Source organism: Hippocampus bargibanti, linkage group LG13 (assembly GCF_051943395.1).
Source record: "Hippocampus bargibanti isolate YZ-2025 linkage group LG13, ASM5194339v1, whole genome shotgun sequence".
Taxonomy (NCBI): domain Eukaryota; kingdom Metazoa; phylum Chordata; class Actinopteri; order Syngnathiformes; family Syngnathidae; genus Hippocampus; species Hippocampus bargibanti.
In genome coordinates, this window is record NC_142746.1 from 12,461,299 (window position 1) to 12,488,033 (window position 26,735).

At 42.2% G+C, this 26,735-nt stretch overlaps 1 protein-coding gene across 1 annotated transcript; it reads right to left on the bottom strand.

Moving 5' to 3' along the window:
* Nucleotides 1-65: 65 nt before the first annotated feature.
* Nucleotides 66-26,594, bottom strand: antxr1d (ANTXR cell adhesion molecule 1d). The gene is made up of 18 exons (XM_089011806.1): nucleotides 26,213-26,594; nucleotides 21,388-21,459; nucleotides 21,045-21,116; nucleotides 20,235-20,316; nucleotides 20,100-20,130; nucleotides 19,960-20,033; nucleotides 18,712-18,780; nucleotides 18,546-18,626; nucleotides 18,398-18,458; nucleotides 13,633-13,731; nucleotides 13,354-13,423; nucleotides 9,382-9,460; nucleotides 9,057-9,152; nucleotides 8,935-8,973; nucleotides 7,408-7,506; nucleotides 7,170-7,334; nucleotides 6,606-6,686; nucleotides 66-1,122 (listed from the first exon to the last, which is right to left on the bottom strand). The coding sequence occupies exons 1-18, from the start codon at nucleotides 26,374-26,376 to the stop codon at nucleotides 832-834; spliced, it is 1,725 nt and encodes a 574-aa protein (XP_088867932.1). The 5' UTR covers nucleotides 26,377-26,594; the 3' UTR covers nucleotides 66-831.
* Nucleotides 26,595-26,735: the final 141 nt, after the last annotated feature.

A 26,735-nucleotide genomic window follows, 5' to 3' on the forward strand; every position in this document is an offset into this window, starting at 1 on the left:
TCATAAACCGCCCCGTGAGCGTATTTCTGCAAAAATATATGCATATTGAGAAAATGGATCATTCCTTAGATGAAAGAGTAGACTCATAAAAATGTTTATTGAAGTTATTAATACAGAAATAATGCAAATGATCATTTCAGTCAGTTAATGAAATGGAGACAAGCACAAGGAAATTTTTGGTACTAAAGTTGTAAAAAGACCACAAATGGATGTCAGTCTAAAGGGCGAGCATAAAAAAACCACACACACACACACACAAATTGACATAATCTGAAAAAAGAGAGACCCTGGTGTTGAACTCAGCCAAGGCTAAATAAAAATAAATAAAATCTGTCGAAACTGCCCTGCAGTTGCCACAAGAATGTGAGCTGGTTGGGGAACGTAAAAACTATTGGCCTAATCTGCAGCAACGCTGGGGGTAGTCTACATTTAAAACATCTTTATACTTACTATTCGTTACAACGCTCATCTTTTTCCAAACATCTCCTCTAGCAAAACTGAAGCAAAGTTACTCATACATAACGTTCTCTCTCTTCATTCCAGAGAAAGGGTGGGGACCCTTTTTCCTATGATACAAACATGCATGTTCGGTTCAAAGAAAACTGAAGAATTTGTATCTGCGCAAAGGTCTTACTGCCTCGGTTCACCCCTTGATCTAGAAACAAACATAGACTTAAACATGCTATCTTCTTCCTCTTCATCCCCATGAGAGGACTGAAGTAACAAAATGATTGGCTGATTCGCACGCAAGGATAAATTTTGTGTTTTTGCTGTCCAGCAACAATGCCCACAGGCTTGCAGAAGTTGGACCACTTTGTATCATCATCATCATCACAGCCTGGGAGGAGGTCTGGAAGGCGGTGGTCCCGGGGGTGTGCGGGATGGGGGGGGCCCGGGTGGGGGCCGAGCCACGGGAGGTGGCGTGCGTGACGGAGGCGTTGTGCGGGGCCCTCTGGAGGGGGGCTTTGTGCGGGGGACCGAGTTGGAGACCAGGGGTCGCTGCTCGGCGGGCGCGGGAGGAAGGGAAAGGGTGGGAAGGGGTGAGGATGGTGGAGAGGGGGCAGCGCGGGCGTAGGTGGCCGACTCGCCTTCTTTGACCCGATGGAAGCGTATGCAGCGGCCCTGGAAAGATGTGACAGAAATGTTAGAAAACAACACTTTGGTGTCATTTGTTTGTTTCTGTCAATTTCCCAAGTAGTGCCAATAATTATTTGACTTCCTGCTGAATGTGTTTGGTTTGCTCACTGAAAAAAAAAAGATCAGTCCTAAGGTTTTTTTTAATCGGTTACAGTAACAGGACATTGTCCCAAACCACATAAAGTTAGAAAATATTGTTATTGTAAAATGAAAAAGTATTGCTTCCTTAGTAATGCAGACAAATAGGGATCACATAGTATGACTTGTGCCCATCTGCAATCCACCAATCTATTCTACGCCACCACAGGCTGATAAAATGTCAAAATATGTCAAGAACAAGACAGGTACGGGTTATTTAAAATAATAGCGCGCTGTGATGTTATAGTTGATAGAACTTTCAATGTTGCTAATTCAATGTAAATTAGCAATGCAGTCACATTGCATCAATTAAAGGATCGTAGTCACCTGGGAGCAGTAGACTGACAGACGAATATACTTAAATCAACATCTCAACTCCTCTCAGATCGTCAATATAGGACTATTACTCGTCAGTCTTGGCAGAAGATGGGCATGCATAATGTAAGTACAGTCAAGTTGTCTATCTTGATGTATTTATGTAGTTTGTATTCAATTTGCATTCCATTGCTTAGAACGAGTTAATCAAATTGGTGGTTGTTTCAGAAGTGTTTATCAAACTGGTAACCTGTCGCACTAATCTGCAGCAAATACTATTTCTTTTTCAAATGGTTCAGTGACCCCGGTCTAGTTTTATCACTGCAACATACTGTTTGAGCTAAAGATAATGAGCACAAGCATTAAGATACCATTGGAGCTAATGCTAATGAGCACTAGCATTAAGATCTTCTTCTGTTCCTTTCGGCTTTTCCCTTAAGATAACACCCCGAATAATAATAATACATTTAATTTATAAGCGCTTTCCAAAACTCTCAAGAACACTTTCAGTCACATGATAAGTTTTTCTGCGGGTGAACATCGGCTGGCAGACGCGCCAGAGTTCACTTAACCCGGAAGTGAATCTTTGGTATTTAAGTAAACAAGAAGAAACTCACGTCTCGTCACATTTTTTTTTGTGTGACTGAAGAATGTTAAAAATGTGCCTCAATTCAAACCCAATGTACTTATGGTTTGATATTGAAGGTTTTCGCGTTTGCCGTTTTGAAGTGAAAATATACATCTAAGAAACTAATTGCGTCTCCGCCTGCTCTGACAGATGCGAGAGTGTCGAGAGGGCGAACAGAGGCGCTCCTGTCTTCCCTTCCCACCTGTGCCACAATAGCTTGCAAATTTAAGCGCACGCACATGCGCGGTCTTCCCCTTTCCTGCTCCTGTGTTGTGACACCAAACAGAAAGTGCTTTGTCTTGTGTGTTTGCAACATAAAGGGGCATCTCTAAATATGCCCACAATAGTTAACAGAGGGTACTGCTAATCATGATTTACAAGGCAGAAAAGAGTGGGACGCTTCTCTTATTGTCCTCATTGATAGCTGGTTGCAAAGTCGGTGTTGTTATGAGACATGGAGAGGGGACTCTCTGTGTCCTTGGTGGTCTGATTATAACACCTTATTAAACAGAGAGGCCCTAAAGTCACACAGGGGCCATTTAGATGCCCCGGGCAGCGGTAGCTTTGTGGCTTGAGGGGTGCCATTGTGCGAATGCATGTATATGAGGAGCTGCGTAATTGATTGGGGTCAGCTCGCTCGGGGAGAGGAGGCCTGTCGGGGGGTGACTGCCGGGGTCTTGTCAGCGGGCTGTGGAGAACTGGCCAGTTTGGGAGCAGCAGTACAACACCAGCGAGAGCATATGGACACAATGAGAACACAAGCTCATGAATATGAGTGTGTGGATGTGTATGTGGGAGCATGCCGCTACCACAACATATGGCTTGAATGAACCCTCTGACTCATGAATAAAGACAGGAAGATTCGAGAAGATGCTGTAAAAAGAGTCCTAAGACAAAAGAATTAGTTTTGAGAGAAAAAAAGAAAAGCTTGCAATTATTTAAGCTAAATCAAACAGTTTGATAGGTATGCTGTCTAAAAATGACACTTGTTCGGCAGAGAGAGATGAAAAGTAATATTTTGAAACGGCTATCCATGCATTTGTGACATTTCAACTCCTAATAGTGTCAATAAATAATCCAAATAATTAAAATGATTTTTAACTCATTCCAAAATAAGGCATTTTGTACTACTTATTAGTATTATTTGTCATTCGTATCATTTCATTTTTAATTATACTGTATATATTTTTTCATGATTCATCGAATGTTATCTTACTTAGTGTGGTTGATGCCGCTGCCGATTGAGCAGATGGAATGTGTTCAATTGGCAGCCACGTAAAGCCTAAAAAATCATAGGTGGGTTGCATCAGAATGGGTATGTTTAGGTATAGCATTGTGGCATGAGTGTGGCATACTGTAAATCACATGTAATCTTATTTTTGTGGATTGTAACTTTCAATGCCACACTGCAAAATTTACACGAAGAATTTCCAGCAACGCCACACACTCCCTTTCCAGGCCTCAAGACGTTGCCTTTCACATGTGCACACACAAGTATGATTGATCCAGTCAATATGCTGCGCCTACACATCGGTGGCCGATACACTAAAGAAGAAAGCAAGTGTGGAGATGCTCATTCGACCCTCAAGCCTGACATGACACACAAACACCCACATAAGCTAGGACGCCTATACCGTACTGGCCTCAAACAATACATGATATATATCGCAGAAAGCCAGGATGTAAACATTTTCAATCATTTTTAAACATAAAACAGGCGGAAAAGAGATTCAGCTGGCAAGTCATCCTGTGTCTCTGTTCAGTGTCAAGAGCATGACGATAGTTTTATCTTGAATGAGATGAGCGACGGATGGAAGGATGGATGCTTTGGACGCGCAGCAGACATTAAAAGTCGAGCCTTAAACGCTAGAGGAGGTGAGTGATGAAATATGTTGGATGAAATTAGGGTGAAGCGAGGCTTTAAAGCAAAGTGATTGGGTGACGGAAAGGGGGGGGGGGGGTGAGGCAAGATAGCAGGGGACCCTCTGGTCTCTGCCGTCCTGTGTGACGGAGCATCCGTGCCATCAGCTGCGGGGACAAAAGAAGGGAATCTCTTGTGTCACAATATGGCTCGTGGCCTTTAAACTGCCCATCTGTTTGTGTGACACTCACTCGGCGGTGCTGACGCAAAACTTGGTGTGACAAGTACGTGCACACACACGCACACACATATACGCGCACCCATGCAGCGGCGAAATAAAATGCAAACACAGTCTGTGGCAGAAAGTGGTATTACGCTGATGGCCTTTTTGGAGATGCAGTGAGGTAAAAGTAATGCGGGGAGAAAGCGGGAGGGGACCTTGCTCCTCTGAATAAGTTGCTTGATAATCTTTATTGTGCCTTTTGCCTCTTTAGTTGTTCGGCGTTGAAAAAAAGCAATGATTACATCAGTTTAATACAGTAATTGCTGGGGGCCGTGGGTGGTTTCTTGAGTCAATAGGAAAAAAATGGAAGGTAAAATGATAGCAGTATGGGAATTTGCACCCCCTTGTGGAGTCGTAAATGTGTCACAGGAAAGTTGGCCTTCACATCACAAGCATCAACCAGATACAGTAAAGTCTCGTTATATCGATATCGGATATATCGATAGTCCCGGTTATATCGATACTATTTCTATGCACGCACAGAGAAAATTACATGCAAACAGGGTCGGATATATCGATAGTCTCGGTTATATCGATATTTTTTCGGACTCCCTTGAATATCGATATAACGAGACTTTACTGTACTATAGTTGGTCGGGGAGCAAATACATTATCATATAACTTTAAATTTTTTATTATACCTAAGGTAACTTTTTTGAAATACTAATTCAATAATCTAACCTTGGTAAACAAAGGTACCATATTTTCCGGTGTATAAGGCGCACTCAAAAGCCTTGATTTTCTTCCAAAGATGACCTTGCGCCTTCTCCACCAGTGTGCCTTATATGTAAAGTAATATTGAGCCACAACAGGTCTCACAACTGCTGTCAGCAGCCACGACTCCATTTCACTCTGAAGAAGAAGCTGTGCGTAACCCCAGCCTCTACGGTAACGCCTTATAATGTGGTGTACCTTATATTTGGAAACTTTTATATATTTATATATTATATTTGGAAAACTTTTTTCATTCATTGAATGTGCGCCTTATAGTATGGTGCGCCTTATATATGCAAAAAAAGTTTGAAAATACACCATTCCTTGCGGTGCGTCTTATACTGCAATGCGCCTTATACACCGGAAAATACGGTAAAATGATTGCAATATGGTTCTATTTTTTGTCATGTTATTGCTTTTAAGCTCATATAAGGTTCCTTTTTAAACGTGTGTGTGTGTTTGTAAGGAGGGGCACAAAAAGTCTCACATAGGGGGCCATTCAACCCAACAGAACCACTGTTAGGGATGCTTATTCACTCAACTTCAAATAGTTTTTTTAAAATAATACACTTATTTTGGTAACAAAATCTTTATACTTGCGACTATGATACTATTTGGTTTACAAACTAATCGTTTTTGCACGATTTCCGGAGGCTTAATTGTGCCTAATCACGTAAAGATAATTTGCACCATGCACTGCAGGCAATGCGTTTATTGACGTGAATACGTTGATTTCTTTTCCCGCCATATCCGGCACTTTTGAAACTCTCGACCTACAACGAGACGTCATTGCTTTCTTTAATGGTCGCTATGCCTTTCAGCGGAATCCTGCTCTCACTTGCCCCCCCTCTCCTTCTTTCTTTTGTATATACGTGAAGACTCGTTTCATTTTTCTCAGTTAATGGGGCATGTAGGCCGTTGTGCTCATTGTTAGGGCATCTGCGTGAAGTGATTTTGAAAACCACTGCAAACGTCTGTCCTCACAAAGATGAATTGTGCTACTCTGAAGAAGGGGAAAAAAAAGTGGTGATGAATCCATTGACGGTGACTTCTTTGATAGACTATAGACGCATACTGTTACATACGAAGAAGATGGGACAAATGGATACATTTTCCAATGACGAGCGACAATGACGCCATTGAAGTGCAGATGTCATGCCATGGCAACCAGCGTGATGATGAAAACATGTCCTCAGGGTTATAAGGGTGCAAGCATGAAGGTCCAAGGTTAGAAAACAGGCGTCGCTATGCTCTATCTGGTTGTGCTACACCTTTGTGTGACACACAATGATGTCACTGACAGTATGGCACAGCTTTAGAAACGTTGCATAAAAAGTCAAGGTTTGGAAAACAATGGCGACATTGATGACATGAGCGGGATCAATCGGCCATTTTGCAACTGCCAGAAAGGATTTCAGTGGTGGCTTCCCACCCACAAGAAGATCCATAATTCCAGTCATAATGCCTATATCTGGTGCACACATTTTGGTGCATGCGAAATGAAGAAGGGACGCTAAGCCAGCACTTACCTGGTCTCCTGGCTGAGGTCTCATCAAAGAGACTTGATCGTAACCTCTTCTAAAGAGAGCCCACAGAGCATCTAGCTTGCCCTGGTGAGGGGGAGAAGGGACCACAAGGGACACACGACACACTCGGATTAATTTGTAAAAAAATACTAAACATGATTAACTCATTCACTGCCAGATGATGTGCAAAAATGTGCCCGTTTTTTTGTTATTTTCACTCTAATTGTAGGACCCAAATAATATTGAGTTTTAGGACTACATAAACATTCAATGCAGCGTAAGAAACTTTAGACTCCCTTCTTGCGTCAGAAAAAAAAAAATTATTGGGTCTGGAGCTTGAAATGGGGGCGGCTGTACAAAAAAGCCAAATGCTGCCCCCTTGTGGACGCTAACAACATTGCCAGAGGTCTGACCAGTGCTGGATCGGTATAACCCTGCAATAAAAAAAAAAAAACTCAAACAAATTTTGGGAATGGCGCTCCACGTCATGCTTTTCAATTCGCGAATACATTCGGGAATGGCAGTGAATGAGTTAAAAAGGAATTTTCGCAGAGTTTGAAGACAAACCTGAATGGGCGTGTACCATCTCCTTCGCTGGGTGGGCCGGCGGTTGGGTTTGCGTGGCCTGGGTTCATAAGGTTCGAATTCCTGCTCTGGCATCTTGACGACAGCATTTTTGGGTTTGTCCAGCTTGGCACCCTCCTCTGTGGAGCCCTTCTCACCCCAGCGCACCTACAGAAAAACATATTAGTATTAAACGGCATGTTTTGCACACGAGAAGCACCGAAGGTATCCGGTTGTGTACCTCCATGCGTTTAATGCCCCCCACTCCTCGTCCTCCATAGTAAGACGCGTCCACTGTGGGCCATCTCTTCTTGGGCATCCCATCTTCATCATCCGATTCCTTTGTAAAGGAAAGACTGATTTACAGCAATCAATTTGTTAGGGCCATTAAATGTTTGAAAACTGTACTTGGCAGAGGAATGAGAATGACCTGTAAACGTCTTGAGTAGGAAAGCATTTCATCTAGTTTGGACCCGTTTTCAGCCACTTACTTCAACCATTTCTCATATCATTGGAAAACCCATCTCTAAATTCACCTTTGCGAGGTCTTTAATTTAGCAAATGTGTTTGAAATTTATTGCTGCAATTACAGTATAACCCCTCAAAGGGAAACTGAACTTTGACTGATGTACTACACAGAGAACTACATGCAGGCATGCAAAATGAGCATAAAAAGGGCAAGGGGGCAAAGTTCCATGCTCAAGGGCACCTTAACGGTGGTCAATAGATTAGCATCACACAGACATCGATGAACGGGTTTCTTCAGCCGTCATCTGTACTTCTTTAATATGATGACGGCCAAAGAAACCTGTTCATCGATGGACCATTCCCGTACGACTGAGAGCTTACACAGACGTATCACATAGATAACTGATTTTTGTGTTTGTTTTTCTTCCAGTTCCAAAGCCAAATCATTTTAGATGAACTACTGTTGACCAAATACAAATAGGTTGGGCAAAAAGTACCGGTAATATTTTGCATGTAATAAATTGAGGCAGCACAACCGATGATGGGTGACTGTTAATTAAGTTAGGAAAGAAAAAAAAGCTGCCATTTAAAGAGAAACATTGAGATGGGTTAGCTAATGGGGGATTTGCCCTTACAGGATGAGGTGCAGTGCTGGAACAATTGATATCATGTCTTTCTATTCTTGTTCATTTTTCAAATTGTCTTTTAACTCATTCAGTGCCAGATGATGTGAAAAATGTATCCACTCCAGTGGCAGGGTTTTTGTCATTTTCACTCAAATTGCAAGACCCACTGAATGTTGAGTCTTAGGACTACATCAACATTCAATACAACGTTAGAAAACGTAGACCTTCTTCTTTCATCGGAAAAAAAAAAGAGTTAATTCTTAAGTTATATGGGTCTGGAGGTATCTGAGCTTGAAATGAGGGCGGCTGTACAAAATACAATATCATAAATATCAATTGATTTATCTAGCGCTTTAACAACAGCTGAAGCTGTAATAAAGCGCTAACGTGGACAAAAGGCAAATGCTGCCCCATCGTGCAAGGGAAAAAAAAATGACAGAGGTCTGACCAGCGCTTTATCGGCATTCCCACAAGAAAAACAAAAACCCAAAACAATTCCGGGAATGGTGCTCAACGTCAGACTTTTCAATTCCCGAATAAATTCGGGAATGTCAGTGAATGAGTTAATATTACTGTGGTTGACTTGTTTTTACACTTATCATGATCAAATGCATAACTAATCATTTTATCTATAGCCAGAAGTAGATAACAATTGGCATGTTATGTATACTTACAGGTTCTGGGGGAGGTGGCGGGGGAGGTTCTTTGATGACCTGAAGGTTAAAGTAATAAAAATCCTTTTAACATAAAGGTCTCGAAAGAATTATTTTCAAATGAAGCTGAGGCGTCAACTTACCACAGTGCAGCAGAGAGGCCAAAACCACCACATGAGCAGGACGGCCAACAGCAAGAACACCACCAGCAGTGAGATCAGCACAATGGTGCCGTCAAACTGCACAAACGACGCAAGCACAATGACGGCGGTGCCATTAGACCAAGTGAGAGGGTCAAACGGAATCAAAAGTTGTGTCGCTGTGCGATACTACTCACAGCCTCCTCTGATGACACATGCAACAGAGGAGAAGTCAGAAAGAAGAGAGGAAGAAGACTGGAGGATGTTTTGAAAGGAAAAGTGAAAATTATACAATATGGCTCGAGACACACGCCAATGATATACTCACGCATTCAGTAGTTGTGATATGAACCGAGCTGGTGATGTAGGAGATGCCCTCATTCATGCTCACCTGCAGGTAGATGACCCTGCAAAACACCGATGCAATATCCTCAATGTCGCGGGCTTGTTTGGACTACTTTGGCTATTGTACACGCTTGCCTGAAGCAGACCGCGCATTCCTCTCTCAAACGCCGACATGGAAACTTTCCCACAATCTACCAAAAGGTCAAGGGAGTTCTCCATCAAGTTAAATGATGTCTTATACATTTGTCACTAATGGTGGGTGAATTAATGTTTTTTTAATTTAACTTGATTTGGATTGGATTTGCCTTTATTAGTCTCGCAATGGAGAAATGTACATTTCACAGCAGCAAAGTTCCGAAAGGAATTATTAGTATTATTATTGATGCTTTATGAAATGTTGGTGATTCACGCATGGATAGTGGGGTAAAAATAGTCATTAACTCATTCACTGCCAGATGTGTAAAAATGTGTCCACTCCAGTGCCAGGGTTTTTGTCATTTTCACTAAAATTCCAGAACCCACAGATTATTGAGTTTTAGGACTACATAAACATTCAATGTGGCGTAAGAAACCGAAACTCTCTTTCATAAGGAAAAAGAGGTAATTCCTAAATTATATAGGTCTGGAGTTCCAGTATATGAGATTGAAATGAGAGCAAATGTCCCAAATACAATACAATGCAATACATACATATTGGTTTATATAGCGCTGAATCTGTAACAAAGCGCTAACATGGGAAAAAAGGCAGTCCTGCCCACTCGTGGAAGGGAAAAAACATTGCCAGATGTCTGATCAGCGCTTTATCAGCACCCCCACAAGAAAAAAAACAAAACCCGAACAAAACTCCACATCATATTTTCAATTCCCAAATACATTTGAGGATGACAGTGAAGGAGTTAAAATAATTGGTAGTCCACTGTTTAGCATGTTCAGAGTTGGATTACAGCTCTCGCCTTCCTGTGTGGAGTTTGCATGTTTTCCCCAGGTGTGCGTGGGTTTTGTCCCGCATTCCAAAAACATGCACGGAAGGTTAATTGAACACTCGTGATTGTCACCATGTGTGAGTGCAGATTGTTCCTTCATCTCTGTGTGTTTTGGCTGGAAACCAGTTCAGGGTGCTCCCCGCCTACTGTCCAAAGACAGTTGGGATAGGCCCCAGCATGCCTGCGAGTCTTGTGAGGAGAATTAGAAAATGGATGGATGAATGGATGGAAAAAGTCTACAACCAACAACTGAAATAAAACTCTCTTGGCCAGTCTTTGGAACTACTTTGTCATATTAAAAAAAACTAGATACACCATTGAGCGTGAAAACATTTCTTGATGGCTAAATGGATGTTTGTTTGTCAGTGACCAAAACAAAAGATGCTAGCAGCCAAAGTGAGATGTGGCAAAGGAGGCAGCTGCAGATTGTCGTTCTTGGGTGAAGGAAAAGAGCGGAGAAAGGCTTCTTGTGCTGCGCTTATGGTTTGGGGGGACATAAACAAGGGGGGCATTGAGCTTTGGGTCCACATTTGAGGAGAGGGCGGTGACAGAGGGAAGGGGGGGAGGTCACTGCAAGGTGGGGTGTGTATGGAGAGTGTGTGGGGGATGGGATGAAGGGGACCTTTTCTGTCTGAAATCCCTTCAGCACTATCATTCCCTTCTGAGACACCCCCTGCCCGTTGAACAAGTCACCCAACAACGCTACACTTGCTCTCTTCCATACCCTCAACACAACAGTGCCTTGACTCGTGCTGTCACCAACTTGGGAGGAGGAAATCGGCAGTGCAGGTGCCGCTCTTATACCCCCCCCCCCCCCCCCCGCTATCGTACGGTCGGGGGACATGCTGCTATCAATCTCTATTAATCACCATCTCCCCCACTCTGTGTCTTTGCCCCGTGTTTATGTGTCTGTTTGTGTCGTCGCATCCGGAAGGATTCCAGTCAGCACTGATTTATGTGAAGCCAGCATCAATGTCTTCATTCTAAGAGACAAGGCTCGGATAGAGCAGGAGGGAATTGAGGGACTTCAAGGTCTGCTTGGCAGGCCGAAGGACAGGAAGTGCATATAGCGATAAAGGTGGGGACCAACTCCATTGTTCGTTTCCTGTTGATGCAATGCATCTGGCTGGGGTTGCACCAAGTGTATGTTGTGTGGGCGTTCGGTCATTTTTTTTCCCACAGTCCATCAGGCGTCGATTGGTCTCCTCGTTGGGGCCTTTGGCCATTCACAACTGACTTTAGTGGAACGCAAGGGTGTCAAAGAGTGCTGACTGCGCACTAATGGGCTTTAGCTACATGGGAAAACGGACTCCTTTGGGCACTGGGGGGTGATGGTGCACCCACATTCTTAATTGATCTCACCCCCCCCCCCCCCCCAAAAAAATTGAATTAATAGAAGACTCTTCACCCTCAATGCACTGTTATTGCATGACTGTCTTATGTTATTGAACGTATTTGAAAGCCTTTTAAAATGCATCTTGGGCTTTTTGTTTCATCTTTCCATGCTACAATTTTATTTTATTCACACTGTATGTCGAACTGAGATGTGAGACAGTCTTTTTGTCAACGGAAGCTACAGTTTCGGGTTTGCTTTTTTTAACATTTAGCTTGTAGCAGAGGTGCACATTTCCCCATGATGTCCCTGATCCACTGGTGAAAAGGACACTTTGATCCTCTCTCTTTCATCTAAAACGGCTTCATACAATAAATACAACAAAGAGGCTGCAAGAAGGGTTTACGGTTGAATGACTGTCTGTGTCTTTTATGTTGTTGTCACATTGTTACTTAGTTTTTGTTGTTGTTTTGTTTTGACTTCAAGATGGTGCCGCGAGAGTGGCTGCCTTTACTGCAGGTCCTGTATTTTTTTCTACTTCTTCATTTCCTTTCCTCTTACTTTCAAGGCTAAGCCAATCCAATCTATACTGGTAATTATATTAGAAATAGTCTATGTATGAAATTAAACACATTCTAACACACTGATACCTTGACTTATTACAGGTTTGTTTGAGATACAAGCCATTGGTCTGCTGATTTTTATTTAGTTTGGAAGGGGGGGTTATCTATACAGCTACAGTATATAGCTAAATTGTTATCTAGCTAGCTACCTAGTTTGAATTGAAAAATGGAAGGTAACATGCACATTCTCCTAATCCACTGTCTGCACCATCGTTTCTTGAGTAAATTGGGCCCAGTTAACTCATATTCAAAATCCATCTGTCACTGTTACTCTATGTATTGAGACTCATGATGGAAAATACAACAAATCAAAGAATCTTGTGCAAAAGCTTCATTCCTCTTCCTAATTGATGCCAGGAACGGTTCCCTGGAAACCAACTTCTTTGCGGACGAGCTCAAATCTCACAAGAAATCTGAGTGACAGCACCAAGACAGATGATGACTAGGAGGTGTCTGAAGCCGCAGGGCGGCAGTGGATAATTATGCACAGGCCAGCGGGACAGCGGGGCCGGCCGGGACTGCTGCTGGTCCTCGGTCCACTTGGAGCTCAGCCCAGAGCCGCGTTCTGTCTGCCCCACTCGAAAACTTCCACTTGCAATTACCAAGGGCAGGGCTGCAAACGCTCGGAGGAAACTTTACACTCATGGCCGCTTCCCCTCGCACTCTTTCTCTCTTGTTAAAGTGTCAGCCGCGGATTGGGATGATACCACACAGATAGGCACGCACGTTCATATTTACACACATACAAAAAGGAGGGGATGGGGGGGGGGCTGTGAAGGTCTAAACCAGGAGGCGCTCATTAAGTCGTGTTCCTGGGCTCTCCTCCTGTGATTGGTGTCGGCCTTCGTTAGCTGTGACAAACTTTGATTGATCACACCCACGCTTGGTGACTTTGGCCAAGTTTTCAAGGAGAAATCGGACTCGCGCACGCAATCGGATAAGATATGGACAGATAAGTTTGGTCTCGCTCTAAAAAAAGGTGTGCGGGTAAAAATGACAAATGATATCCTACTCACCTCCCTGCCTCTTCGACAACAGGAGCAGGACAGAGAAGGAATGTATCCTCGATTCCGGCTGGTCTCTCATCTGCAATTAAATCAGGTTTGTTTAGATGGGAGATATTTTTGGTTTGTTTTGGTAGTTTTAGAAGCAAATGATGAATAATCATATTATCAAATGTAAAGTTCCAATGATATATTTTCCCACTCTTCTGTTGTTTCACTCATCTCACACACAAACACATTCCTCCAATGCATTGCGGTTATCCTGACCGGGAGTCTACCAGCACAACTTACCCACAGTGTGTGTGTCATTTAATTTGAAGCTGCAGCGGACCTGGTCGATGTTTCTGGCATGGAGAAAGCCATTTCCTCTCACCACCACTTGAAAGTTTTCTGAAAGACAAAAATTGCCCTCATTTCATTTTTAACTCATTCACTGCCATTCACAGATTTATTTGGGAATTGAAAATATGACGTAGAGCGCCATTCTCGAATTTGTTCGTGTTTTTTTTTCTTGTTTGGGTTCCGATAAAGCGCTGGACATTGCCTCTGGCAATGTTTTTCCCTTCTGCAAGGGGGCAGCATTATCCCTTTTTTTCCACATTAGCGCTTTCTTCTAGCTTCAGCTGTTGTTAAAGCGGGATATAAACCAATATCTATGTATTGCATTGTATTTTGAACAGCTGCCCTCATTTTAAGATCATATAACTCCATTCAATGCAGTGTAAGAAATCTTAGATTCTCTTCTTTCATCAGAAAAAGAGTTAATTCTTAAATCATATGATTGAATCAAAGATTTCTTACACTGCATTGAATGTTTATGTAGTCCTGGAATTCGAGTGACAGTGACAAAAACCCTGGCACTGGAGTGGACGCAATTTTGCACATCGTCTGGCAGTGAATGGGTTAATTGTTTAATCATAAACACAGCGAGGTACATGTGTGTGTGAGTGCGCGCGTGGGCGAGTTGGTTGGCCAATCCCTACTTTGCAGATTTTTGTCTATCGCAGGTGGTCCTGGTCCCCATTAACCGTGAAAAACGAGGGATGTACTGTATTTCCTTTCTGTGGTGCACTCAAGCCTAGGCATGCCTCATTACGATTGATTTATACCCATGAGTCTATGTGTGTACATACAGAAAGTCCAAAACATGTTCCAATGGTACTCATGCTTAAAGTACTCCTCTTCCAAAATATCTTGGTATGTGTGTGCAGTAGCCACGAGGTATGTGTGCATGTGCATGTGTGGCGTCTTTGACCTTTACTTTCCCTCAGGCGCTGTTAAAGTGCACTGACAGGGTCTTGCCAGCATATGCCGCAGTGTCGATGTGGTTGCTTCTCAGCATATGTTTGCAAGCGGGAAGAAAATACTTGGTTAAAAAACAAGCCCGCAAGCTTGACAACAGCACAGTGCCGTCAAAGTGGGTCGATCCTTACCTATGGCACAACGCATGACGTCTACGTATTTGTATGGACAAAGAGTGTTTCTTCGCCTTTTTGTGAGCTGAGTGGAAGCAGGTAGTGTGTTTGCGTTGTGACTGTGGACCACTAGCAAGCTCCCGGCTAATAGAAATGAACATCGGTCACACCTTTAACATTTAAAAATGCCAGCGTGAAGATCACTGCATTAAAAACTCAGTAGTGTGTTGGGGTAGACGTGACATGACTTTTTTAAAAGGTCACAGCAGCCACGACACAAATCGCTGCTGCGAATCTAGACATGCTTTTGATGTTAAAATGTTGGCATTGTGTTGCTATACATGTTTTATTTTACTGTCAAATAGAAATTATAAAGTAGGAATGAATTCTATATTGTGAGTGAAACAAGATACAGGGATGCATCTGGGAAATTAAAAAAGGGGGCCAAATTTTCCTAAACTGATTGAAATAAACCAAAATATATTCAGTGGAGAATGATATTTTTAAATTGCAAATGAAAAAACATCATTTGAGTAAAATCATTTTTTCTAATATCAAGTATTTTAATTCAAGTCAAGGAATTTATTCAGACATAAAATAAACTTTTTCAATTTTCTTTAGTTACTACACAATCAATCATGTGCTATTTTGATATTGTCCGGTATTACAGAAAAGACAAAGAGAACAGACTTGGCACAATATTTCTTACTAGTGTCTACTTTAAACAAATGTCTTTGCTTGGAAGATTTCCGATGTGCAGCAACAGCTCTGAAATCATTCCCATGATCCACTAAATTCAAATCATTAACAGCAGTTTGCTGCAACAAATTGTCACTACCCTCCGTAGACTTATTTGATTGTTCCTTAAAAATCAAGAATATGTTTGTATGATGCCTGTTTTTAATGTCTTTTAGAGTTTTTCTCCTGTTCTCATGTTGGATGTATATATTTCAATGCACCATGGGTAAATGAATATTCGATTAATTCTTTCGGCAGATGACGGACCACGACTTTGGAACGCACCGAAGCAAATGCAAGGTGATTATGGCTTGATATCGGTAAGGCAAGATGGCAGACGACAAAAGTTAAAACCTCTGATGGAAAACGAACAGTTTTCAATTGCTGTTAAACTACTTTTGTTTCTTCAGCTATTTTAACAGAATCACATTATATGTGGTGCGGATCATGTAGCAATATATGCTAATCGTAATAGACATGCGCAGTGGAGTTACAAAGTTGTGCTAGTGGCTGTCAAAATGTGTAACTGGCGCAAGGGCGCGGCCCAGATGCATTCTGAAGATACCACAAAGAAAAATGAAACATTTGATTTGTAAGCACCTTTCAAAGCTCTCAAGGACATAAATAAAATCACAGGTAAAATTATAAAAATAACAAGAGATAAAACTACACAGAGAATGAGATTTTAAATAGGTGTGTTTTGAGATGGGATTTGAAGGTGTGAAGAGAATTAATATTACGGATGTTGGGAGGAAGAGAGTTCCAGAGTTTGGGGGCTTTTGTTGACTATAATGAACAGCCATTCTTTTTTTGGTCATTACATTTGAATTTGTAAAATGGGGAAGGTACAGTATATTAGGTTAATTTCCTGGAAGTTCACATGGAGATTATATTAGTTTCCACACATACTCGCTGTCACATACAGTAGCGGGCGAAAAGGTTAATGCTGTCATAATCATAGAGGGCCAGGACTGGTGGCGCCCTGCTGACTTGTAGCATGCATATGTTGCTGCCCGACACTTTGACCACATGTCCATGTCCATCTTCACCTGAATGCTTGACGAGCCCGAATGTGACCATCTATAGGAAGGATACATGTTTCTGTTGTTATGCCGCGACACGTGTGTACAGAGAAAGTGGGCTAAAGCTTGTCCGAACGGCCGCCCTTCAATCATGTTAGTGCAAGAGGACAGCGAAGGGCAGGGCGGGGGCCACGCAGGAAGGAACGACAGGGAGGAATGGGTCAGGCGCTAATGAAAGCAGCAATCTTGGCTGTCATGTTAGATCTCAGGGTCAATGTTATGCATGTGTGTGTGTGTGTGTGTGTGTGTGTGTGTGTGTGTGTGTGTGTGTGTGTGTGGAGTCAGTGCCGTCATGTCTGATAGTGTGGACCAATGTTCACTGTCCAGTCTGATGGCCTGTTTGCAGGCAGCTCAGCCTGGTCACTTCACATCAGTGTAAGGGACCTGCGTGTGTGTGTGTGTGTGTGTGTGTGTGTGTGTGTGTGTGTGTGTGTGTGTGTGTGTGTGTGTGTGTGTGTGTGTGTGTGTGTGTGTGTGTGTGTGTGTGTGTGTGTGTGTGTGTATACACGTTAAAAGCCTGACGCGCTTAGATAGAGACAATAGTCATGATGCAATATGTCGAGATGAAAGAAATAAAATGCTGAGCGGTCCTAGACAATCACATTATCTTGCGTCGCGCTACAGTAACCGTATGTGTTGTAAAGCACACATGCTATGATTATTTCTACACGGCTTCATTTTATAACAAAAGGATGCACACTGGAGGAATAGGCTGAGTGCATTACAGTGGCTGCCCTTCATTAATTAGGCCAGAGTCAAGTTTTGGTTGAAGTGAGTTTCTTAGTTCACTGACCATTACACTGCTCATCAATCGAATAACAAATGAGGCTGTTGTAAAATATTTGGGAGCCTGTCGGTTGATAAGCTGGCAGGAAGCCAGAAAAAAAATATATCACGAGAACACTGATTATGCCCCTTTTTACTGGTATCATGGTCGTTTCATCCTCTCCTTTTCTCTTAACAGTCAATGCAGTTACATATATCATTTATGCTTTTTACACTGTATTTTTATACTTGCTTTATGTACAGTTGGTTTTATGAAACATTTTTGAACAGTTATAAATTTCAGTCTTCTGACATTTCTATTATTTTGTTTTTATCTTTTCACCCCACTCATTTCAATTTTGCTGCTGTACATTGTGGGACTATTAAAGGCTTTCTGATTCTGATTCTAACAGTAAATATCTTGCATTACAGTGACTCTAAATTGTGCTTGTAATAGGATTCCGAAAACAACAAATCTAATACTACTCAGTTCTTTTCATGATAGTTTTTAGAAACTCACAGATTTTTTCCAGGCTGCAAATGCACATTTCCAAGTCATTCCTAATAAGGTCATGTCAAAGCTCATCCATCCCGCCGACACACACAGAGGCTCATGCTCCATTTTATTCTGAGCCCCCCCTCACCTCCCCCTTTTACTTCTTCAAAGTGGCATCCAAAGGCCATGCAAAGATGGAGGAAAGGCCAAAGTAGAGGGTGAAGGAGCCAGAGTGGCTATTCAGCATTATATGATGTGGCAAACGAGGCCAGGGAGCAAGCCATGCTTAAAGATTCATGGGTAATTTCTCCCACCAAATCCTGTTCCTCCTCCTCCCCTTTTAGTCGACATACCGGGGCCAAGTGACTATGCTAATCTCCCCCCGGCCGCGAATGACAATACGTTGTGTGTCACCGCACGGCCATAAGCCTATGTGCCATTACTCAACTTCATAGTCTGCTCCAGAGGCTTTGGATGACTGTTATCTGACAGAATCACACCCACACATAACTGCTTCGGTGTCTTAACGAAGAAACCTTTCTCACCGCACACCCCCTTACCTCCTGCACACACACTGGATGGCTCAGCTGCGAGGATCTCGATGCAGGACTTCTTGATGATCTAAATCACAGGACGATTTGATGATATGAAACAATTGTGCGTTTCATTGTATATTTGTGTACACATGTGTGTGTGTGTGTGTGTTACCGAGTCAATGATTCCTCTGAGGGCTTGGAAGCCCCCCCAAACAGGAAAAACATGTTCCACAGTATCTGCAATGGTAGCAAGCTAGAAAAAGCAAATAAACACGGAGAATGTTGCATTTTCTTTGTTGTGTGTTTATATACATTCTCTTTGCTTCTGTGTTTCCAACCTGGGTTTGGTTAAACTCTTTGACTCCTACACAGTAAACGATGGCTCCCATCGACCTGGCCCTTTGAGCCTATGAAGATGGAATGCAAAAATTAAAAAAAAACAACAACATGCAGTCAAGCCAAAAGTGTCACCACCAGTGTTGCTGCGACTTTTCCACATGAAAAAGCCATTAGATCATGAACGCTCTATATTTTTTTGTGTTCAATGATGAGTCTGCCACTTAAACTCTGAAACTAGAAAGGACTGGTGACTATCGGCACCAAAAGAATGAAAGACAATAAATACTATTATCTCTTTTCAAGCATGACCAATAAAATAGCAATTGAGTTCATGACCAGCAGGTATTCAAATATAAACAAGTCCTGGTGATAATGCAAGCAAACATTGAGCAGACTGTGGTTTTCTGTGAGAGATATGACAGTCAGGCACTATGGACAGAGACTCGGAACCAGAAAGATTGTCCCTACTGCCAGCAGGAAACGTAGTCCTCCATGACATACGTCTGAACTCTCCGGCCCTCTGCCAAGCTATTCATTGAGTCTATATGGAAATTAAAGTGAAACATTAGTAAAACATAGTTTTCTTGATTATAATACCACGCCTCTGGACGTTCTGAGCACCAACAGCTGTAAGCAATAGGGCATTGTGTTTTCCATGAACTGGCTAATGACCTCTTCCTGTGATAAGGAGCTTCCCAAGTCCGAAATTCTGTCCAAGGCCAGCTCTCGTAGATGAAGATGAGAGTTTAACAAGCTGTGTCTGTTGACCAGATTGACCACAGGTTGTATGTGCTTCAATTGTGTATTGAGTCACAAGTGTTGACTAAGCATATAACAGCATGAAACTTTTAAATATGATAACCTCTTATTTTCCATCATTTTCTGACTTGTAAAGGCCTCTAACAATGGCTATATTTTAATAAATATGTTGAAAAACATGTTTTGATACCCAAAACTCTAAATGGACTGTAAACCGAAGAATGTCTTCAAATTTTGAAATTTTGAAAAATTGCTGCTATTTGGGTCCTGGGTCAAGTCTAAGATGATCTTGTACCTAAAAATATTTTTCTGTGTCTCTTCTAACAACTCGGAGGGCCAAAAGTTTCTGCTTTTACCATCTACTGAGTATTCCTTTGACAGATTGCGATAATCCGCATAACTATATGTCCCACAGGCCTTAGGTAACCCACTGCTGTTACGAGACTTGAAATATTTGCATGAAATTAACTCCTCATTCCATTTTTTACCTCTCGTTGAGCTGTGTCAAACTGCCACTCGTTCAGTTCCCCATCAGTCAACGCGATGATAACACTGGCTGTCCCTGTGAACCACGCAAAATTCAACGCCTGCGAAATTATGTGTCACGTTCATCGGCGGTGGAGTTTACCTTGATTCTCTTGATATATTTGTGTATTTGCCTACCAAAACAGAGACATCACTTAGTCTAAATATATGAGTGGTTGTTTAATACCTGTTTAATTCTGTGCTAATACAGATGTTGATGTTCAAGTTTTGCCCCTACCATTTCCAGGCCAAGGTTCATAAATGTGTCTCCTCCCGCAATCACACTTTTTAGAGCTCTAAGCCCTCCAGTGATGGTCTCCCTGGAGGATAGAAAAGGAGCATGAAAAATAAACCAATCACCACAAATTGAATTTGAAAAACTTAAAACACAAAACCCTGAAATATTTCCAATAGACAAATGTAACCCTCAAAGGATGAAGAAAAATTCCAGGAGCAGGATGCCCTAAATGTTTTATTTTGGGGTACATAAAAAGGAATAATATTTTAAATAAACACCTACAATTAGAATTTAAAAAAAACATGAACAGTCAAAATGAAGCAGTATGCAGCATTTGTTCAGTTTAAACTATTTTCAGTTTATTTCAAGAACTTGATATAGTTCTTACAATTTCCTGCAAAGAAAAAAAGTACATTGGAGCATGAGAAGCAACCGGTTATCGTTACTTCTACTGTCATGAGGCTTTTTGCTTTGCCTTTATTACGCTTAAAAAAACTTTGCCCATGTTATGACAGAAACTTGTGTTTAAAAGGAAAATGACTTGAACTGAAACGGGATGTGGCACTGTCCAGCATCTGAGCATTCCATCAGCTTAAAGGCTAAGGGTTAATATATGTAACTAAAACAGTAGCCCCATAATTTGAATCTGCACCCAACTCTGCATGGACTCTGTATTTTTGGGCTGCATGCTAAATCTACTATATCTTGAAAAATCAGTGATGCATTTTCCACATAAACAAATGCTACAAGAAAAGACAACCTCCCGGGACAGAGCTAAACATATAACACAGATGTTTACTGTTACTTTACCTGTTCTCGGTTAACTTCATGATGATTTTGCCATGCGTGGAGAAGACGATGAAGGACATTCTCAACATGGGACTATGAACACACATTTTTTTGACATTCATAAATGACAGTAACGATATGGATCTGTTATAATTTTCCATTCGTGTAACATTTATGACATCACCGTGACTGGAAGATGGGTGGATTTTTGATTCTTTTCCCACACATTAGAACAAAAGACAAAGATAATGACTTCGCACACCCTCCAAAAAAATCTTCAAAAAATGTCCAAACTTTCTCTCTGCCAATTTATTCAAATACAAAATAAAGTATGGTGACAAAAATAACCCAATCCTGACTGTACCTGATAAATTTCTCTGCCAGCTGCTCCACGAAGGAGTAAATCTCGATCCAGTGATGCTTCACACTTCCAGATCTGTAAAAGAAGAAAAACCACTGTTAGCAGGCATTTCGTTTGTTGCAATTTATTTTCTATTATTTGGGAAACATATTTTGAAACACCTCCAATGAAACCTTAACTCATAAGATTAATTCACCAAGACAAAGATGTGCAACTTCATTAGCATTAAACCATTGTTAGCATTAGCATGTTTTAATTTTGCAGAATGCAATAGCGGAGATATGATATGTGTATTTCCCTGGTCACAGTAAATATTTTTGCACTGTAAACTGATAGATGGGCTTTCTGCTTAGCCTCCTACATGCCGCTACAGTTTACATGACTGTCTGTAATGAAGCCCAGTCCCAGAGGGCTGCTAATGGGGGCTAATTGCTGTTTAGCCAGAGGGGTGAGGTTTGATTGGGACAGATGCAGCAGCCCTTAGCAGTGAACATGTCGCGGACAGCTGGCCCGCATGTGTCCATCTGCATGAGTGTGTATGCCCGTTTGCTAGGTTGGGAGGGAGAACAGATGGCGATGAGTACAGGCAGCTGAACAACAGGTTGAGGCGGGAGAAAAGCCAACGTTAACAACAGAAGTAGCACTCGGGTTGGGGGGGGGGGGGGGGGGGGGGTTGCAATGACATCAAACAGCAGGGGGGTGGTCTGAAGAGTGTAACACTCGTAAAAGGAAAGAAAGTCTCAGTTGTTTGGATTCATGATGCTTGTCTTTTGTACCACCATTATAACCAGGCACTTCCTGCTCCACTTGTCCTTTTCCGAGACAGGAGGACATGATCAAGGGTTTGCTCGGGACAATGTCCTAACATTATCAAAAAGAACTTCAAAGTGCTACTTCAATTTTAGAATTCTAGATGGCCTCATATAAACACAAGATAGTGCTGTTTTGATTGTAAAACAAAAGCTAACCATCACATTTTTTAAGCTTCAGAGTAGCCAGGGTTGATGCATTTAATACACAAATGCTAATGACAAAATATCAGTCCTCCGCTATCCAATAAGTGTAGTTTCCTGGTCCCACTCTTCGAGGGACTCTGGAGAGGGGTGTGGTGATGAAGAGCATAATTGAAGACAGAGTAAGAGTGGAAGTAAGAAGAGTCGTAATCACACACAGGTTATTTGCTGAATGCAAGATGATAATTGGTACCTTATAAGAATCAGATCAGAATCAGAATCATCTTTATTGCCAAGTATGTAGAACACACAAGGAATTTGTTTCCGGTAGAACACGCTGCACTAGTATCGTCGTCAAAAAAAAAAACTGCTAAGTGGCACTATACAGTTCCATTTTTATTAAGGTAAACTAAAAAGAGCTATGTACTTGTGTGCTTCGTTGGAACACAACAGCGTCAGCACAGAGCGCTGATGCATAGTTCCACATATGTCGTGGCTTGGAATTGAAGTGGATTTATGTGGGACAGGAGATGTGAGACAATCTCTTTGTCAATGGATGCTACAGCTCCGTGTTTGCTTTCAACATTTAGCTTGTCGCAGATGTGCACATACCTAAATGACGTCCCTGATCCATTGGTGAAAAAGACACTGATCCTTTCCTCTTTCATCTAGAACTGCTTCATACAACAAAGAGGGTGCAGATAGTGCTTAAGATTGAATGACTGTCTGTCTTTAGTGTTCTTTTCCTTTTGGCTTTTGCCTACAGGGGTCGCCACAGCTGTGTCTTTTGTGTTGTGTCACATTATTTGTTATTTAGTTTCTATTTTGTTTTGACTTCAAGATGCCGCTGTGAGAGTGGCTGCCTTTGCAAAAGCTCCTGTATTTTATTTTTCTACTTCTTTTTTTCCTTTCTTCTTCCTTTAATCACTTTGCTGTATCCACTGCAAGACTAATAAAGACTAATCCAATTCACCAGCAAGTCAATGTGTTTAAATATAGTGAAAACCTTGAAGTTGAACGAACAATTTAGAATTTAACCACCATTCTGAAAGCATAACCAAACAATCAACTCTGAGATGCTGCTGTGATATCACGCCACCGTTTAGGCGAGCTTTGTGTTTGGATATCCATCGTCTATGGCACAGGTGTCAAAGTCAAGACTTGGGGTCCAAATCCGGCCCACCACACCATTTTGTTCGGCCTGCGAAACCAAACCTAACTTGTGAAATTTCATTATGCTAACTAAAGTGACAACAAAAATTTAAAATTGTCCCATGTCAACGACAATAATAGTCATTATTTTTTACTTCAAATTTGAAAACTAGTAATTTTTCAATTTGTTGTGCGCTCTATATGTAATATGAGGAGTGGATGAAACCTTCTAATGGCTTCTCCAAATTCATAACGTCCCCACAGTTTGGTTTCAGCTACAAATGCTTCTACTCAATCGGCAAGACAACAATCTCAATTTGAGTAGAACCACCTGTGGGTAAAGCCAAACCCTGGGAGGCTTTTTGTAACAAATCAAAACAAATAGCGTGTTGATCAATGTGGTGAGCTGGGTTGTGTTCGACATTTGTGTGTGGACAGTAATTTCTGGCATTCATCCCATTTTTTCCTCTACATGCTCTAATTACTCCAAGGCCCTCAGTTCTGCATGATTGCCATGCCATCCGATTTTCATTTCAGACACAAATTCTAACTCGTATATACACATTGACACACTTTTGCAAAGAAAGCAGTCTGTATGCGCTTAATTCTGGAGCACAGAATTCAATTCCACCACAAACTCTAGCGCATATTTCTCTATTTGTGGCTTACAAAGGAAATAGTGAGTCTGCTATTTAGTGTTGGTCAGACATTGAGTGGAGGAATGCAAGGAGCTGATGATCCTTTTTTTCATTCTGTCCTTTTAGACCATTTTTCTCCACATGCTGAATGCCATAGTCCTCTCCCACCGAGGTGCCGTTGAACAGGTCACCATGTGGCATTAAAGGGAAAAAGGCCAATAAGTTGGCTTTGGAAAAAAAGGAAAAAGGAAGAGCAGCTTCTTCCTGGAGGCCTGTGGAGGAGACATGCAGAGGTCCAAGCACTGGGAGAGCTGGCCATGCGTGACGCATGCTCCTTGGGCTCTTCTTAAACTTTCTGCAGCAAAGGGTAAAGAGTGAAGAGCAGCTGACAGATGTTATCGTGGACACCCCAAAGAGTGAAATGTCATTTAAAGTCTTCACTTCACAGCTCCAATGGTGAGTACAAGGGAAACCAAGGACATGTTTCAACAAGCTGAATAAATCACAAATTTCCACTGTACTCTGAACAAATAACAGCTCAACATTTTACCAACTTTTCAGCCTTATCTGTACACGGGTCTACTTGTTGCAAGTTTTGACATGTCTAATCGCTCTGCAGCCATCCGCACCATTTTGCAACTGGAGGCTACAAATGATAAAAATATAAATGGTCATGTCTCAAGATGCACACAGTAAATTACACAAGCACAGTAAACTGGCATTGTTTTAACAGACCCAAAGACAGTCATTCGCGTAACAATATGGTGGCCGCAATATTGGAATATAGAATTTATTTTGTCCAGGACACGGCTTTGCACAAATAGAAGGCCCTTAGTTTTGCATGATATTCATATCAGAATCACAGTCATCGTTATTGGCCAAGTATGTAGAACACACAAGGAATTTGTCTCCGATAGAATACTCTGCACCTGTATCATCATAAAAAAGACATGGCAATTAAATATGGAGGACAATAATAGAGGCTAATCTAATCTAATTCCTTAATGCAAGTGGTACCAGTTGGAGTTTCCGCGCTCTTGTCTAGATTCTTGTAGTGTGAAAGTCCTCGAATGGGTAGGGCAGTGGCAATGATTTTTCCGCCTTCCTAACTGTCCGTTGAAGTCGGATTTTGTCCATTTTTGTGGCGGCACTGAACCAAACCGTTATGGAAGAACACAGAATTGATTAGATGATTTTCAACTCGTTTTATAATCAGGTGTTCCCAACATGGTGCAGGTGGGCACTATGTTGCCCTCAAGGGCCTTATGTACAGTTCTGTTCTAAAAATAGCTCACCTGTGATGGCAATTGTATGTGTTACTTGGTCGATTGTAGAAGGCTCATTTAAAAATGTTAACTGTTCCGCAGTGTACCCCACCTTTTCTCAAAAGTCCTCCTGGATAGCTTCCATCTGAATGTATGGATGGGCGGTAAAATCAGCATCATTTTATTGCAGGGGTGTGAAACTCATTTTTTTGCTTTGGCCCCCGGGCCTTGATTTTGACATGAGTGCTATTTATTGAGTCAAAATTCATCTTTGTTGGGACCATTTGTTTTATACTGGATTGTGCAGCTGCCACAATATCAAACAATAGCGAAGTTAATGTGTTATAGATTTGAGGCATGCACAGAACAGAACTTGGCATACAACTTGCATGGCTCTGTTGCAGCTGTGTTCGCCTGGCCGGGCAGGGAGGCGTCAACAGCCTGAAACTCAATCCTGCCTGGCCCAACCCACATCCCGTGGCTCTGCTTGCTCTCTTTGCTTCGGTGTTATGAACCGGGCCAAAAGAACAACACGGCCCAACAAAACAAAAAGCCCATAAAGTGTGTGCGCACTGGAATGAATGACCCGAGTAATCCTAACCGCTCGCACAGCCCAATGCATCATTGTTTGGGATCTTTGTCATCGTTCTAACGAGGGGATTTCCCAGTTCGGTTCGACTCTATTCCGGGTCTTATTAGTCCAACGGGACGCCGACGCATCAGGCCGTGGTGCCACGCGTTTCCATCCCACGTATCGGTTGCGCGGCTAAGCGCAACCATGAGAAAGTAACAAAAGCCGTAAATAATGAGAGACACTCACTTGTCCAGGACAAAATAGAGGTCGAAGGCGCCCTGGCAAGACCTTTCCTCCTCCTCCCCCTCCTCCTCCCCCTGCTGTTGTTGCACTCCTTTCACCGACACATGGAGGAGGAAAAGTCCCAGCAGAAGCGAAGCGAGGATCGTGTGGATGCGCCTCCTCGCCATATTTCCCCGCTTGCTTGCGTTCGAGAGTTCCAGGAATAGCGCCGCCGCCACTCACTGCAAATCTTCACATCGTCCCTCCAACATCCGCTTATACATTGATCGACGTGTCTCAAGTTTTTTTTGTCCTTGGCGACGTGCGGCCGGGCCGTGTCGTTACGCACAGGCGTGGACTGGAAGCCGGCCTCCCTAAATCTCGCCTCGAGAGGTTGGCTGCGCTGGGGTGGGGGCTGGGGGAGAAGAAGCGCGAGGCTTGCTCAGGACGGAGGAGAGGAGCGACACCCGAGGAGAATCTCTAAACTCCACGTAACTTTTACTCTGTCAATACGAATTGTGATCTAGTATATAAATGCACTATGCAC

Bases quoted from the DNA above. Each gene is read 5' to 3' on its own strand.
- antxr1d (XM_089011806.1), bottom strand. From the start codon at position 26,376: ATGGCGAGGAGGCGCATCCACACGATCCTCGCTTCGCTTCTGCTGGGA. The intron at 20,034-20,099 runs GTAAACTCCACC...CGTGGTTCACAG, and splicing joins AATATATCAAGAGAATCAAG to GGACAGCCAGTGTTATCATC. The intron at 18,627-18,711 runs GTTGGAAACACA...TGCTTTTTCTAG, and splicing joins AAGAGTTTAACCAAACCCAG to CTTGCTACCATTGCAGATAC.